The sequence below is a fragment of the Ruditapes philippinarum genome, unplaced genomic scaffold (genome assembly GCF_026571515.1).
Source record: "Ruditapes philippinarum isolate M1 unplaced genomic scaffold, ASM2657151v2 ctg372_1_1_1_1, whole genome shotgun sequence".
NCBI classification, from domain to species: Eukaryota; Metazoa; Mollusca; class Bivalvia; order Venerida; family Veneridae; genus Ruditapes; species Ruditapes philippinarum.
Genome location: NW_026858913.1, coordinates 162,044 through 179,236, shown reverse-complemented (window position 1 = coordinate 179,236; position 17,193 = coordinate 162,044). Strand labels below are relative to the sequence as shown.

The 17,193-nt window shown below is 34.1% G+C and overlaps 1 protein-coding gene across 2 annotated transcripts in view; it reads right to left on the bottom strand.

Moving 5' to 3' along the window:
- Positions 1 to 599: 599 nt before the first annotated feature.
- Positions 600 to 17,193, bottom strand: part of LOC132754662 (putative ankyrin repeat protein RF_0381) — a 54,629-nt gene continuing 38,035 nt past the window's right edge. For both annotated transcript variants that reach the window (XM_060745317.1, XM_060745318.1), the window contains 9 exons: positions 15,178 to 15,267; positions 14,744 to 14,824; positions 13,334 to 13,444; positions 12,275 to 12,379; positions 7,564 to 7,671; positions 6,924 to 7,031; positions 3,244 to 3,348; positions 2,461 to 2,577; positions 600 to 1,800 (listed from right to left, as the gene is read on the bottom strand). In XM_060745317.1, coding sequence (XP_060601300.1) covers positions 1,564 to 1,800; positions 2,461 to 2,577; positions 3,244 to 3,348; positions 6,924 to 7,031; positions 7,564 to 7,671; positions 12,275 to 12,379; positions 13,334 to 13,444; positions 14,744 to 14,824; positions 15,178 to 15,267 — 1,062 coding nt within the window. In that variant the 3' untranslated portion in view covers positions 600 to 1,563. The remainder of the gene's footprint in view (positions 1,801 to 2,460; positions 2,578 to 3,243; positions 3,349 to 6,923; positions 7,032 to 7,563; positions 7,672 to 12,274; positions 12,380 to 13,333; positions 13,445 to 14,743; positions 14,825 to 15,177; positions 15,268 to 17,193) is intronic.

The window sequence follows — 17,193 nt, the reverse complement described above, 5'->3', positions numbered from 1 at the left end:
GACACTAAACATAAAATCACTCAAAAACATTCAAATTATAAGACACATAATAAGACACTCAAAATACATAAAATTTAAAAATCACTCAAAATGCACACACGTTATAAGACACTCAAAATACATAAACTTAAAGTCACTCAAAATACACACACATTATAAGACACTTAATATAAAATCACTCAAACTACATTCAAATTATAAGACAAATAGTAAGTCACTTAATTTTAAAAAGCTCTCAAAATACACACACATTAACAAGGCACTTAATATACATAAACTTTAAAATGTACTTTAAAATACATTCACATTATAAGACCCTTCATATAGATAAACTTTAAAATTCACTCAAAATACATTCACATAATAATTGAAATCAATCAAAATTCATTATTATTAAAATTCACTCTTAATATATAATTACACATGTGGAAAAATCACTCAAAATTTATAAACACATAGGAATTCATCACAAAAAATGTATCATAATACATATTAAAAGTCACTCAAAATGCATTAACATATCAGATATCTCCCGAAGTAAACAATCAATTATTGAATAAAATAAAACCAAAAAGAGAAAAAAAACTCAAAATTTTATCAATTTTTTTTTTATTAAAAATGATTTTAAAACCAAATACAAGTATTAAATATTATTCAAAAACAATCACTCAAAAAAAATATCACTTAAGTGCTATCACATGTGCATTATGCGTCAGAACTGGATAGAAATCTTGAAAAAGGGCAAACATGAATGGATGAATGAATGGTTTAGAGCATGTTAAATGCTTTTTTTATTACTAAAAGAAAGTACTGAACTGCGTTATTATTTTTCAAACAGGTAGCAAAATGTAAACAAAGTAGTATTTTCACTTCCATACAAAATACTAAACCATTTTAGCTGTACTAATTGGCAAAAGGCAACAGAAGAAAAAGATGGTTCAAGATAGTGGCAAATGAGTAACTTTTTGGAAACAATATTGGTACACCAAAAACAAAACTTTTAAGAAACAAAAAGTTATGCATTTCTCAGGCATTCATACATCACTCTAACAATATATTTAACAGATATCTTTAACATGTGGTAGTGACCCATAAATATACATGTAATACTAATTTACTAAACTCATGTATCCCAATTTCAAATATTTATTACCTTTTGCTTGGTGACACAATTGTTGTCTTTTGGCAACTTTCCAGCTTTAATTGAGTAGAAAAAGCTCACAGTGATTTTCTATCCAATTTACTACCAAATACAGGCCATTTCCCCAAACCATAATGAAAGTGAAATTTTCCCCTGTAAAAAAGATAGTATTTTCTCTCTCCCCACCCATGCAAAAAAACAACAACAACAAAACACCAAACAACAGAAACATGCTATAGTCAGTCCCCTTGGTATCAATAAAAATAACTGTTGTAATGTGAGTAGGTAAAAATATTCTTCATATTTCACCACCATCCTTCAGTAGCACTTACTCAAAAACAAATATTATCCATTCTAAATGCTTAAAACTCATTTCCATTAAGGAAATCATAAAGTAAGCATAATTCTTAAATTATCTCACATTACATAACAGACTGTGTAACAAACACACTTGGTTTTATTTGCTTAAACTGTGAATTAAAATGAGTCTGAATAGTTCTACGAGGTAACAGTGGTATATGGTGTTTCAATTTCTCTCGTTGTATTTTCTCACGCTCCGATAACCATTGACCTAATTCTGACATTCCTAGATGTTCGGCTCTCTCCGCTGGGGTGTAAACCCTTGTTTCTATCGACCCATCCTCATTTGTTCTCTCATACTGAAAGAAAAAAACAACAAGATTATGACATCCAAACTCCAACAAACACTCCCAAAGGTCAATTTGACAATGTACAAATCATGACATTACTATGAGAACAGAAAGTAGGAAAATCTATTTTTAGCATCTGTGACCTTGACCTAATTACCTTTGCAATTCTATAAATCATGACCTAAAAGGAAATGAAAGTAGGAAAATCTATTTTTAGTATCAGTGACCTTGACCTAATTACCTTTGCAATTCTATAAATCATGACCTAAAAGGAAATGAAAGTAGGAAAATCTATTTTTAGTATCAGTGACCTTGACCTAATTACACTGCAATTTCCATAATAACATGATGGAAGATAAAAATAATACATCAGTAATCAAATGGTCTTTTGAAGCATTAAGAAAATCATGCAATTTAATGAAGATAATCAGAATATATTTTTTAATATCAATGAGATATAATTCGTATCATTCACTGTGAAAATAGGTAAAAAATATTGCACTTTTCTTCACCCATGAAATATGTATTGATTACCATAATGCCAAAATGAGTTTGTTCATATTTCACACTCACTTTAGTCTTCGATGATATTAAAAGATACACATTTTCTTTAGCTACCGTACAAAAAAATTGGACACAATTAAAATATGAACCTAAAGTGGTACTCACTTTTTCACACCTTGATAAATTTGCTCCAAGATTTGCTAAGAGTCTTGCTATGTCTTGTTTCCCATAGTCAATGGCAAGAAATATCAGGTCCCTATAAGCTGGCATCAAGGGAGATAACTAAAAAAAATGAAAAGATTATATCAAGGGAGACAACTTAAAATAACACAACAGAATATCAAGGGGGCAACTGAGACTAAATAGATAACTGTAAAGTTTTGCATCAATATGAACAACTCCTGGTCTGGTATAGCTTCAAAAAATTGAATACTATGAAGAATAACTGAATAAAAAAGTGTTTCTGAACAATCAGTTTGGATAATTTATTGGAAATTCCGAATGACTTCGTACTATGTAAGTTTTAGTAGATTCATTCTAATGATGTTTTTCTCTGTGGTTAAAAAAGTCCTGTTCTGAATAAATACATGTATAATATGGGTGAAAATATTTTTTTTTGCAAAAATTTATATTGCATAAAAATAACATAATTGAAAGAAAACTTAATATGTTATGAACAAGTGGAATATAACAAAAACTATCCAAGAGGCAGCGCTCATCACTTTTTTCAGTGCTGGATAGTATGTTAAAAGCAAAATAAGAAAGGGGGCATAATTATGCAAAACTGAACCAAAAATAATAACCAACCCAGATACCACAAATGGGTCAAGACAATAGCTCTGATTTTTGAGTAAGAATTATATTATAAACTACCTTTTTTGTCATAATAAATGTTGAACAACCAGTAGACTGTTCAAGAGAACAAAATAACATTGTTGAAAAACTTACCACCTTACATAATCCTATAACTGGAAATCTATACCCTCGAATAAATTCCTGGAACTCAAACAAACCCTTCTTCTTAGCACGAACTATTTTCCTCAATTCTTCATACTAAAAATATTTATATATATACATGTAGATGATAACACAATGAATCATGTATTTTAAAAATTTTGGAAAGATTTTGCCTAAAAAAAATGTATGTGTAGATATAGATCAAATAACAGCTTCCATTCAGCTTATTTATATGAGTTTTTATAATTATACATAAAAACACACATGTCTTATATGTGAACAAATACTCTTGTCTAATAAGTTTGCAAACACCCCTGTCTTACAAGTGAGCAAATAATGCCCTGTCATATAAGTGAGCACATAATTCCCTGTCTTACAAGTGAGCACATAATGCCCTGTCATATAAGTGAGCACATAATGCCCTGTCTTACAAGTGAGCACATAATGCCCTGTCATATAAGTGAGCTCATAATGCCCTGTCTTACAAGTGAGCAAATATCCCTGTCTTATAAATGAGCAAATATCCCTGTCTTATAAGTGAGCAAATTTCCCTGTCTTATAAGTGAGCAAATATCCATGTCTAATGAGTGAGCAAATATCCCTGTCTAATGAGTGAGCAAATATCCCTGTCTTATAAGTGAGAAAATATCCCTGTCTTATAAGTGAGTAAACACCCCTGTCTTAAAAGTGAGCAAATATCCCTGTCTTATGAGTGAGCAAATATCCCTGTCTTATAAGTGAGCAAATATCCCTGTCTAATAAGTGAGCAAATATCCCTGTCTAATAAGTGAGCACATAATGTCCTGTCTTATAAGTGAGCAAATATCCCTGTCTTATAAGTCAGAAAATATCCCTGTCTTATAAGTGAGCAAATATCCCTGTCTAATAAGTGAGCAAATATCTCTGTCTTATAAGTGAGCAAATATCTCTGTCTTATAAGTGAGCAAATATCCCTGTCTTATAAGTGAGCACATAATGCCCTGTCTTATAAGTGAGCAAATATCCCTGTCTTATAAGTGAGCAAATATCCCTGTCTTATAAGTGAGAAAATATCCCTGTCTTATAAGTGAGAAAATATCCCTGTCTTATAAGTGAGCAAATATCCCTGTCTTATAAGTGAGAAAATATCCCTGTCTTATAAGTGAGCAAATATCCCTGTCTTATAAGTGAGCAAATATCCCTGTCTTATAAGTGAGCAAATATCCCTGTCTTATAAGTGAGCAAATATCCCTGTCTTATAAGTGAGTAAACACCCCTGTCTTATAAGTGAGCAAATATACCCTGTCTTATAAGTGAGCAAATATCCCTGTCTTATAAGTGAGCAAATATCCCTGTCTTATAAGTGAGCAAATATCCCTGTCTTATAAGTGAGCACATAATGCCCTGTCTTATAAGTGAGCAAATATCCCTGTCTTATAAGTGAGTAAATATTCCTGTCTTATAAGTTTGCAAACATCCCTGTCTTATAAGTGAGCAAATATCCCTGTCTTACAAGTGAGCAAATATCCCTGTCTTATAAGTAAGCAAATATCCCAGTCTAATGAGTGAGTAAATATTCCTGTCTTATAAGTGAGAAAATATCCCTGTCTTATTAGTGAGTAAATATTCCTGTCTTATAAGTTTGCAAACATCCCTGTCTTACAAGTGAGTAAATATTCCTGTCTTATAAGTGAGCAAATATCCCTGTCTTACAAGTGGTCACATAATGCCCTGTCTTATAAGTGAGCAAATATCCCTGTCTAATGAGTGAGCATATATCCCTGTCTTATAAGTGAGCAAATATCCCTGTCTTATAAGTGAGCAAATATCCCTGTCTAATGAGTGAGCAAACATCCCTGTCTTATAAGTGAGCAAATATCCCTGTCTAATGAGTGAACAAACATCCCTGTCTTATAAGTGAGCAAATATCCCTGTCTAATGAGTGAGCAAACATCCCTGTCTTATAAGTGAGCAAATATCTCTGTCTTATAAGTGAGCAAATATCTCTGTCTTATAAGTGAGCAAATATCCCTGTCTTATAAGTGAGCAAATATCCCTGTCTAATGAGTGAGCAAATATCCCTGTCTTATAAGTGAGCAAATATCCCTGTCTTATAAGTGAGCAAATATCCCTGTCTTATACGTGAGCAAATATCCATGTCTAATGAGTGAGCAAATATCCCTGTCTAATGAGTGAGCAAATATCCCTGTCTTATAAGTGAGCAAATATCCCTGTCTAAAAAGTGAGCAAATATCTCTGTCTTATAAGTGAGCAAATATCTCTGTCTTATAAGTGAGCAAATATCTCTGTCTTATAAGTGAGCAAATATCCCTGTCTTATAAGTGAGCAAATATCCCTGTCAAATACTGATCAAATATCCCTGTCTTATGAGTGAGCAAATATCCCTGTCTTATAAGTGAGCAAATATCCCTGTCTTATAAGTGAGCAAATATCTCTGTCTTATAAGTGAGCAAATATCCCTGTCTTATAAGTGAGCAAATATCCCTGTCTTATAAGTGAGCAAATATACCTGTCTTATAAGTGAGCAAATATCCCTGTCTTATAAGTGAGCAAATATACCTGTCTTATAAGTGAGCAAATATCCCTTGTCTTATGAGTGAACAAATATCCCTGTCTAATGAGTGAGCAAACATCCCTGTCTTATAAGTGAGCAAATATCCCTGTCTAATGAGTGAGCAAATATCCCTGTCTTATAAGTGAGCAAATATCCCTGTCTTATAAGTGAGCAAATATCCCTGTCTAATAAGTGAGCAAATATCCCTGTCTAATAAGTGAGCAAATATCCCTGTCTTATAAGTGAGCAAATATCCCTGTCTTATAAGTGAGCAAATATCCCTGTCTTATAAGTGAGCAAATATCCCTGTCTAATAAGTGAGCAAATATCCCTGTCTAATAAGTGAGCAAATATCCCTGTCTAATAAGTGAGCAAATATCCCTGTCTTATAAGTGAGCACATAATGTCCTGTCTTATAAGTGAGCAAATATCCCTGTCTAATGAGTGAGCAAATATCCCTGTCTTATAAGTGAGCAAATATCCCTGTCTTATAAGTGAGCAAATATCCCTGTCTTATAAGTGAGCAAATATCCCTGTCTTATAAGTGAGCAAATATCCCTGTCTTATAAGTGAGCAAATATCCCTGTCTTATAAGTGAGCAAATATCCCTGTCTTATAAGTGAGCAAATATCCCTGTCTTATAAGTGAGCAAATATCCCTGTCTTATAAGTGAGCAAATATCCCTGTCTTATAAGTGAGCAAATATCCCTGTCTTATAAGTGAGCAAATATCCCTGTCTTACAAGTGAGCAAATATCCCTGTCTTATACATGAGAGTAAACACTTCTGTCTTATAAATGAGTAAATACTCATCTTATAAGTAAGCCCTGTCTTAAAAGTGAGCAAATACACAGGTCTTAAAATGATAATTGTAATATAAGAAGGCAAGTACTGTGTAATTACAGTATTAAAGATCCTAAATAAAATGTGTCAAATTTAATGAACTCCTGAAAATGATTTGCACAACATGATGTCATTCTGTTTTATATCCAGTAAACAGTTTCAACTTGACAATAGGGATTTTCTTTAAGCATAAATACTTCCTGGTACTTTTAAATCTCTTAAAAATCAACATAAAAAAGTGCTCTGAGTGACAAGGAATATAAACCAAAACATACTTTATCAGCGCATGCCAGTTCTTGGACCATGCCGTAACAAGCTTTCTTTTCTTTCTCTAAAAATTCCGGGCCACGTTTGGTTCCAAACTCTTCACCTGTCTCTCCTCTCTGTAAGAATATCATTTTCACAGCAATCACAATTTTCTTTAGTTTTATAAGAGTATCTTATTTGGGAGTATACTAAATTTAAGCAATTACAATGCTTGTTATTCACAATTGGCAGCCATCTTGGCAGCTATCTTGAATTTTGGTAATTTAATCAGTACAAGCTTTTCAGAAATTATTTATCACAAACCTTAGAAAAAAACTTAACAGAAAAAATAATCATTTTTCATAGACGCGCCACTGTACTGAAACCCTGACATTTAGCATGATTTTACAGTATGTTTTTACAATGCAAATGACTTAATGTCAAATTATATGCACCACAGTGTCTAGTCGCAAAAGCTGAATAGGCACGTTATCAATTTTAAATATCAAAGTATTCAAATTAAGCAGCCAAACAGAATTGAGTGTGGTCAGCTTGTGTGGAGGTGCAGATTGACCTGACTCTATCATGTTAGCATAGGTAAAACATTATCACCTCTAACATTCAAATACTTAAATCAAGGGACATAATCAAGTAGGTCACATGACATACCACATTTTGAAGAGTTGTGTCAGCTCCTGCATCAATCAAGTATTCTTGTATCTTTCTACCTACTTCAGATGTTGAACAACAAGCAAAATGGTAGGCTGTCCTGTTACACTAAAATAGATTTATATGTTGAATATAAATTTGTGTGAAGCCCTGTTACACTAAAAACATATTTGTATGTTGAACATAAATGTGTGTCATGTCCTGTTACACTAAAAACAGATTTATGTGTTGAATATAAACTTAATTTGTGTAATGTCCGGTTACACATAAAACAATTTTATATGTTACACATAAATTTTTTGTGATGTTTGTTACACTAAAAACAGATTTATGTGTTGAATACAAATTTAATTTGTGTAATATCCTTTATTAGTAAGATTTAATTCATATGTTGGACAATTACATCAAATAGTATGCTGTCATGTACATGTTGATTTATAATGTTAGACATAAAATCAAATTGTGTATTGTCCTGTTACACTTGACTTTATTCATGTTTAACATATGAGCCGTGACATGACATTTCCAACATAGTGGTCAAATGACGTAATCGTAGAAACACGATGTCAAAGTTGACGCCAAAATTACCACGTTTTTTTTTAAATTATATATCGCGCGTGTTTTCAATCAGCGCTGTACAGTTTTTAACAGTGCGTGCACCCGTTGTATCCATGGAGCGTTGTAAACAAAAAACAAGAGGGCCATGATGGCCCTGGATCGCTCACCTGACACAACCGCATCCAAGCAATGTCTTAAACAAGCATCATGGCCAAGTTTGATGACAACTGAGTCAAACATGTGACCTCTAGTGTGTTTTAAAGATTTTTCCATATTTGGGCAATGTGACCTAATTTTTGACCGGACAAGACCCATATTCAAACTTGACCTAGAAATCATCAAAACAACTTCTTGACAAATTTCCAGGATATTTGGATGAAAACTGCAGCCACTAGAGTGTTAACAAGCTTTTTCTATATTTAGCTCCTGTGACCTAGTTTTTGACCGGACATGACCCATCTTCGAACTTGACCTAGATATCATCAAAACAACCTTCCTGACAAATTTCCAGAATATTTGGATGAAAACTGCAGCCACTAGAGTGTTAACAAGCTTTTTCTATTTTTAGCTCCTGTGACCTAGTTTTTGACCGGAGATGACCCATCTTCGAACTTGACCTAGATATCATCAAAACAACCTTCCTGACAAATTTCAAGAATATTTGGATAAAAACTGCAGCCTCTAGAGTGTTAACAAGCTTTTTCTATTTTTAGCTCCTGTGACCTAGTTTTTGACCGGACATGACCCATCTTCGAACTTGACCTAGATATCATCAAAACAACCTTCCTGACAAATTTCCAGAATATTTGGATGAAAACTGCAGCCACTAGAGTGTTAACAAGCTTTTTCTATTTTTAGCTCCTGTGACCTAGTTTTTGACCGGAGATGACCCATCTTCGAACTTGACATAGATATCATCAAAACAACCTTCCTGACAAATTACCAGAATATTTGGAATAAAACTACAGCCTCTAGAGTGTTAACAAGCTTTTTCTATTTTTAGCTCCTGTGACCTAGTTTTTGACTGAAGATGACCCATTTTCAAACTTGACCTAGAAATCATCAAAACAACCTTCCTGACAAATTTCAAGAATATTTGGATGAAAACTGCAGCCACTAGAGTGTTAACAAGCTTTTTCTATTTAAGCTCCTGTGACCTAGTTTTTGACCGGACATGACCCATCTTGGAACTTGACCTAGATATCATCAAAACAACCTTCCTGACAAATTTCCAGAATATTTGGATGAAAACTGCAGCCACTAGAGTGTTAACAAGCTTTTTCTATTTTTAGCTCCTGTGACCTAGTTTTTGACCGGACATGACCCATCTTCGAACTTGACCTAGAAATCATCAAAACAACCTTCCTGACAAATTTCCAGAATATTTGGATAAAAACTGCAGCCACTAGAGTGTTAACAAGCTTTTTTCTATTTTTAGCTCCTGTGACCTAGTTTTTGACCGGACATGACCCATCTTCGAACTTGACCTAGATATCATCAAAACAACCTTCCTGACAAATTTCCAGAATATTTGGATAAAAACTGCAGCCACTAGAGTGTTAACAAGCTTTTTCTATTTTTAGCTCCTGTGACCTAGTTTTTGACCGAAGATGACCCATCTTCGAACTTGACCTAGAAATCATCAAAATAACTTTCCTGACAAATTTCAAGAATATTTGGATGAAAACTGCAGCCACTAGAGTGTTAACAAGCTTTTTCTATTTTTAGCTCCTGTGACCTAGTTTTTGACCGGACATGACCCATCTTCGAACTTGACCTAGATATCATCAAAACAACCTTCCTGACAAATTTCCAGAATATTTGGATGAAAACTGCAGCCACTAGAGTGTTAACAAGCTTTTTCTATTTTTAGCTCCTGTGACCTAGTTTTTGACCGGAGATGACCCATCTTCGAACTTGACCTAGATATCATCAAAACAACCTTCCTGACAAATTTCCAGAATATTTGGATGAAAATTGCAGCCTCCAGAGTGTTAACAAGCTTTTTCTATTTTTAGCTCCTGTGACCTAGTTTTTGACCCGAGATAACCCATCTTCGAACTCGATCTGTATTTCATTGAGACAAACATTCTGACAAAGTTTGATGATGATCCAATCAAAACTGTGACTGCTAGACTGTTAACAACCCAATTGTTAGAGTGTTAACAAGCTTTTTCTATTTTTAGCTCCTGTGACCTAGTTTTTGACCGGAGATGACCCATCTTCGAACTTGACCTAGAAATCATCAAAACAACCTTCCTGACAAATTTCCAGAATATTTGGATGAAAACTGCAGCCTCTAGAGTGTTAACAAGCTTTTTCTATTTTTAGCTCCTGTGACCTAGTTTTTGACCCGAGATAACCCATCTTCGAACTCGATCTGTATTTCATTGAGACAAACATTCTGACAAAGTTTGATGATGATCCAATCAAAACTGTGACTGCTAGACTGTTAACAACCCAATTGTTGACGACGAACGACGCACGACGCACGACGCACGACGACGGACGCCGGACATAGCCCCATCACTATACCTCACCATGACCACTTCGTGGTCAGGTGAGCTAACAATGTATGAAGTGGGCGGGTCCGTTAAATCGTATAATTATTAAACATAATGGCAGAGGGCGGAGAAGAGTTGCAGGTATTATTTGTTCTTTGTTTTGCAAGAAACTACAAGTAAGTTCAAGAATGAAACCAATTAAAGCAAATGTGTAACAATCAGATTTCTGATCTCGGAATGAGGTCTGTACTGTTCTGTAGGCAGACGTGTTTATAAAAACAACAAATGGGCATTGTAAAATATTTAAATTACCTTTTCCCCGATTTTCTTTTCTAAAGTATAAAGATGTACATATGACATGTTTCAATTATTAAATATCTGCATGGCTATGTTCAAAGATGCATTGTCTAATATTTTTAATCTGTATAACTTCAAGGCCCCTTACCGTCATACTCTGTCACTGTGTACGATGATTTAAACTGTGTACGATGATTTAAACAGCAATTTGAAATTGTAAATTTATTATGATAATTGTTCTACAGTTTGATAAAAGCTACATTAAAATAAAATCTTTATAAGAAGTTTAACTCAGTGGATAAACAAGTGTAAACACGGCTAGGTAGAATCTATGTCTATAAAAATGCAGCCGATAGATAAATCTTTGAAAAAGTGAAAATGTCAAATTTGACCACTATGTTGGAAATGTCATGTCACGGCTCATATATTGAAACAAAAAGTCTTGTTACATAATAATAAGATTCATATCATAAATATATATTCAAATAACAAGATGTATTTCTATGCAAAAAGTAGATTCAGATGTTAACAAGAGCATTGCTTTGTTACAGCTCATCTGTTAAAAAATGTAAGTTAAAAAGGGGCATAACTCCAAACATACTGCTTTCAGAATTATGCCCCTTGTCTAACAACTACATCTTGTCATAATAAGCAAGTATTTCAAGTTAAATGTTGATAACTTTTAAAATGTTTCAATAATGGGCTACAGAAGAGTTTTTACACAATAACAATGCGGAGGCAATCATAATAACTAAACGTTTTCTTTGAAACATATGAGCATATGAGAAATGTAATTGTCTTGTTGCCATAAAAGTTCAGGTTTTTTTTTCCAGGATTTTGGGAACATGACCCACACCCATAGAATTGGAAATTATAGCAGTTTTGTTAAAATTTGGGAAAAAATGCATGAATGAAATTTTGCAGTGTTTAATTGAATGCAAAGAATTAATGTCTAGGATGGCATCTTAAAACATTAAAGCACAATGATAAACAGTGAAGAAACCCTTTTTTTTTAAAGATTTTAGAAGTTGTTATTCAGTATTTTAAGTTTGTAATTTTAAATTGGGAATTTTTTCCTGTTAATTGGGAAAATAATATACTATTTTCAATTGGGAATATGACCGAATATTGGCTATGAAATAAGCCAAAAAAAATCCATGAAATTGTTTATAAAATGCATAATTTTTTACTTTTACATGCAGGTTATACTTGTTTAAAAACTGCCTCTTATGAACCATCTACGTAAAAATAGTCCAAAAAAAAAGTCAAAGCAAAATAGGGCTGAGTTTAGTGAAATAAACATCCCGTCTTATAAGTGATCCATCTTATGGCCAAGTAAATATACAACTTACACAATCTTGGCCATCTATTTCAACATCATATGGTGAGCTCAGGAAGAACTGCACTACATCGTCTCTTTGATACAGTACTGCTAACATGAGGGGTGTTCTCATGGCCTGAAAATATCAATCCACAAGTAATGACAAAGACCTTAGCTGTAATAAATATAAAAGAACATTTTTTTTGGTTTCAATGTAAGATTCAAACAAATTTCACTGAATTAACACTTGAAGATATAGTTTTGTAAGTGGCAAAGTCACACACAAATAAAAAAGTAACTGTTGATGTTCATGAAGAAATATGACTTGATCATGTAGGTAAAATTAACTAATTTTTCATTTATTTCATGCTTTTATAATGATCTAATATTTTTTGCAATCTTCTTTCTTTCATGATACAGTCTATTCACGACATCACAATATGCATGTCAAGATAGTTTAGTACTTTTTTTCTTCAAATTTTGTTAAATTTTAATATAAAGTGTACCATATGTATTTCTAGTAATCATGTACATTCTACTTGTGATGGATTTTCTTTTTGCCAAAATTTCCATTCATGTATGACATATTTTATTTCACATTTCATATGTAATTAAACAAATGTAACATAAATGCAGACCTGACCTTGTCCAAGGTTTCTATGACTCATGTAAACTTTGATGCAAGATGATGATGACGTTTGACCTTGAATACACTGACCTTGCCCCTGGTACCCATGGTTCATTTAAATTTTGATGTATGACAATGATCTTTGATCAAGAATACTCTGACCATGACCCAGGTAACTTTTTTCATTTTTTCATTAAACTCTGAAGTGCAATTTTGACCTTGAATACACTGACCTTACCGAAGTTCTTATATTGTTTATATAGTATATACATTTATAATTTTGAAGCAACACAATGACCTTTGACCTAGAATACACTGACCTTGCCCAATGTTCTTATGGTTCATTTAAATTTTGATTTATAAGTATGACCTAAGACATGGAATACCTTACCCAGGTTATTTTGGTTCTTAAGTTTTAAATTTTGAAAAAAGTCAATGACCTTTGATCTAGAACACACTGACCTTATCCCTGGTTCTTATAATAAGTTCCGGTGTGTGAGAATACTCAAAGACTCTTCTCATCTCTCTCAAAGCACCATCTTTTATCACATCCTGTATCTCCTTCACCTCTTCCTGTAAAACATTCACAAAAAATACAGTCGTTTTAGGAGTATATGTATTTAGAACTTGAATTTGACGTAAGTGGATTTTACTAGGCTTAGATCTCAAGAGAGAAAAAAGCATAAAGTGAGATCTGTTCTTGTAAAATCCATGAGAGCCAGATATTAGACACAGATCAAGGCTACTACTTTAAGTTATAATCTTTTTGTGCTTTGTTTGTTGGACTGACTGGTTTTACTGTGCACCAACACAGTATAGGTCATATGGCACCGAAACAATAAAAGATAATTTTAAAAAGATGATTTTGGCTAATCTTTGGTGTTACAAACTTCAAAGCAACACCATAGGTGAAAACCACCTCATCTGCTGGATCTAAGAGAAGCATAGACTCTAGTTATTTGAACTCATTTAAATGCCTCATGCCATCATACAGGAATAAATGGTTGCTGCAATTCTTACGCCTCAACCATTGAAGGCAACCCCTCAGCTATAAGGGGCACTCCTTTTATGACATTTCCTCCATTATTTCCAAGTATATGTTCATTATAATGTAACAGTTTAGACAGCAACTTCCTTTCAGACTGTAATCATTTACAAATACAGATTTCCTTTCTGTCAGGTTGTATTTGTGCATGGGATACAGAAAAATATACCACATAATAACTGATGATAAGTAACAAAACATGAAATTTATGATTAAATCTTTTTACGATTAGGATCAAGATCAGGTATAATCAGGTACAATCAGAATTGATGTTTCAAACTATCTCTACACTGTCAGTCCGCTTGTTTCTTAAATACTGCATGTAGTGGAATCTCTGCTAAATTCCTAAAAAGGATTTGTTTCTAAAGCTTCCTATTTTGGGACTGTGCATTATCAACTTAGGGTATATTTAATAAGATGAAAATTTGAAGTAAGTCAATGACCAGTACAGAGGCTTGTTAAGGACTGCATGGATGTGAAGGCTGACCTGGTTCTGTTATGGTAGCAAAGGCTAATCACTTTTGATCTGGCAAGGAAACAGCTATGTAACTGTTTATCTATATACAATATTGCCTTGCCTTTAACCACTAGAGCACAGTCAAACCAGGCTTTATATATATCCATGCAGTCTGAGTAGGCTAACCAACTAAAAATTCAAGATACCCAGTAATTGATACTGAAACTGTTCAAAATGATAATAAAGAATTCCAAATTTCCATGCTAACTTACATATTGCAAGAGTGAAAATGTGAAAAAGTTTTTCTAATAGAATAACAGAAAAGTAGGTATTAAAATTAAGTATACAGAAAAACAAGTAGGAAACAAACCTGGAAGGTTGGCAGCCACTGTGTAAACTTCAGAACTTCATCGGATTCATTGCCTGACGCATATATAAATGTATCCCTGTACTAAATAGAGATTCAATCATAAACAGGTATGAAGACTCCAATGAGGTCCAAAACCCTTAAGTACATTTGTCATTTAGCATGAGTTTCAAAAATATGCAAACTCATAAATTATTAAATATTTAGAAAAAACATAAAGTCAAATATAGTTTTATAACATTTCATTATATAAACATATATAATCTCATCAAAATATTTTTAAAATTAAATGTTAGCCAATTTTATATAACCAATTACAATTAATACACCATTTATAATCAACAGATATGTAAGTCTATTAATAGAATACTTGCACAGACAGTCACTGACAAGCAAACAATCCCACTCCCTATCCTACATTACTGAAATTTGCTTACATTGTGTGTGATCATCAAACTGTCATAACCACAAACTGCCATCTCAATTAGACATTCCATATCCGAGCTCCGTAATATCTTGATATAGTGCTGAAGAATATATATATAACAAGATATGTTTGTAAAACATGTATGCCCCCTATCAGCAGCCAATTAGTCATGTGATAAGGTTATTATGCATGACTTCTGACCCAGTGATCAAACAATTAATAAGGGTTATCAAGTATCTACTGGTCATGACCTTAACCTTTGACCCCTTGACCCAAAACTCAATAGGGGTCATCTGCTGGTCACGACCAATCATCATACAAAGTTTGAAGTTCCTAGGCCTAAGCGTTTTTAGTTAATTGATCAGAAACCGTTTTTACCTACAAGGTCAATGTGACCTTGACCTTTGACCCCTTGACCCCAAAATCAATAGGTCATCTGCTGGTCATGACCAATCACCATACCAAGTTTGAAGTTCCTAGGCCTAAGGGTTCTTTAGTTATTGATCGGAAACCGTTTTAACATACAAGGTCAATGTGACCTTGACCTTTGACCCCAAAATCAATAGGGGTCATCTGCTGCTCATGACCAATCACCATGCCAAGTTTGAAGTTCCTAGGCCGAAGCGTTCTTTAGTTATTGATCAGAAACCGTTTTTACTTACAATGTCAATGTGACCTTGACCTTTGACCCCTTGATCCCAAAATCAATAGGGGTAATCTGCTGGTCATGACAAATCACCATACCAAGTTTGAAGTTCTTAGGCCTAAGCGTTCTTAAGTTATTGATTAGAAACCGTTTTTACTTACAAGGTCAATGTGACCTTGACCTTTGACCCCTTGACCCAAAACTCAATAGGGGTCATCTGCTGGTCACGACCAATCATCATACAAAGTTTGAAGTTCCTAGGCCTAAGCGTTTTTAGTTAATTGATCGGAAATCGTTTTTACCTACCTTTGACCCCTTGACCCCAAAATCAATAGGTCATCTGCTGGTCATGACCAATCACCATACCAAGTTTGAAGTTCCTAGGCCTAAGGGTTCTTAAGTTATTGATTGGAAAGCATTTTTACCTACAAGGTCAATGTGACCTTGCCCTTTGACCCCTTAACCCCAATATCAATAGGGGTCATCTGCTGGTCATGACCAATCACCATACCAAGTTTGAAGTTCCTAGGCCTAAGGGTTCTTTAGTTATTGATCGGAAACCGTTTTTACCTAAGAGGTCAATGTGACCTTTGACCCCTTGACCCCAAAATCAATAGGGGTCATCTACTGATCATGACCAATCACCATATCAAGTTTGAAGTCCCTAGGCCTAAGCGTTCTTAAGTTATTGATCGGAAACCGTTTTTACCTACAAGGTCAATGTGACCTTGACCTTTGACCCCTTAACCCCAAAATCAATAGGGGTCATCTGCTGGTCATAACCAATCACCATACCAAGTTTGAAGTTCCTAGGCCTAAGGGTTCTTTTGTTATTGATCAGAAACCGTTTTTACCCAAGAGGTCAATGTGACCTTGACCTTTGACCCCTTGACCCCAAAATCAATAGGGGTTATCTACTGATCATGACCAATCACCATACCAAGTTTGAAGTTCCTAGGCCTTAAAGTTCTTTAGTTATTGATCGGAAACCGTTTTTGCTTACAAGGTCAATGTGACCTTGACCTTTGACCCCTTGACCCCAAAATCAATAGGGGTCATCTACTGATCATGACCAATCACCATACCAAGTTTGAAGTTCCTAGGCCTTAGGGTTCTTTAGTTATTGATCGGAAACCGTTTTTGCTTACAAGGTCAATGTGACCTTGACCTTTGACCCCTTGACCCCAAAATCAATAGGGGTCATCTACTGATCATGACCAATCACCATACCAAGTTTGAAGTTCCTAGGCCTTAAGGTTCTTTAGTTATTGATCGGAAACCGTTTTTGCTTACAAGGTCAATGTGACCTTGACCTTTGACCCCTTGACCCCAAAATCAATAGGAGTCATCTACTGGTCATGACCAATCACCATACCAAGT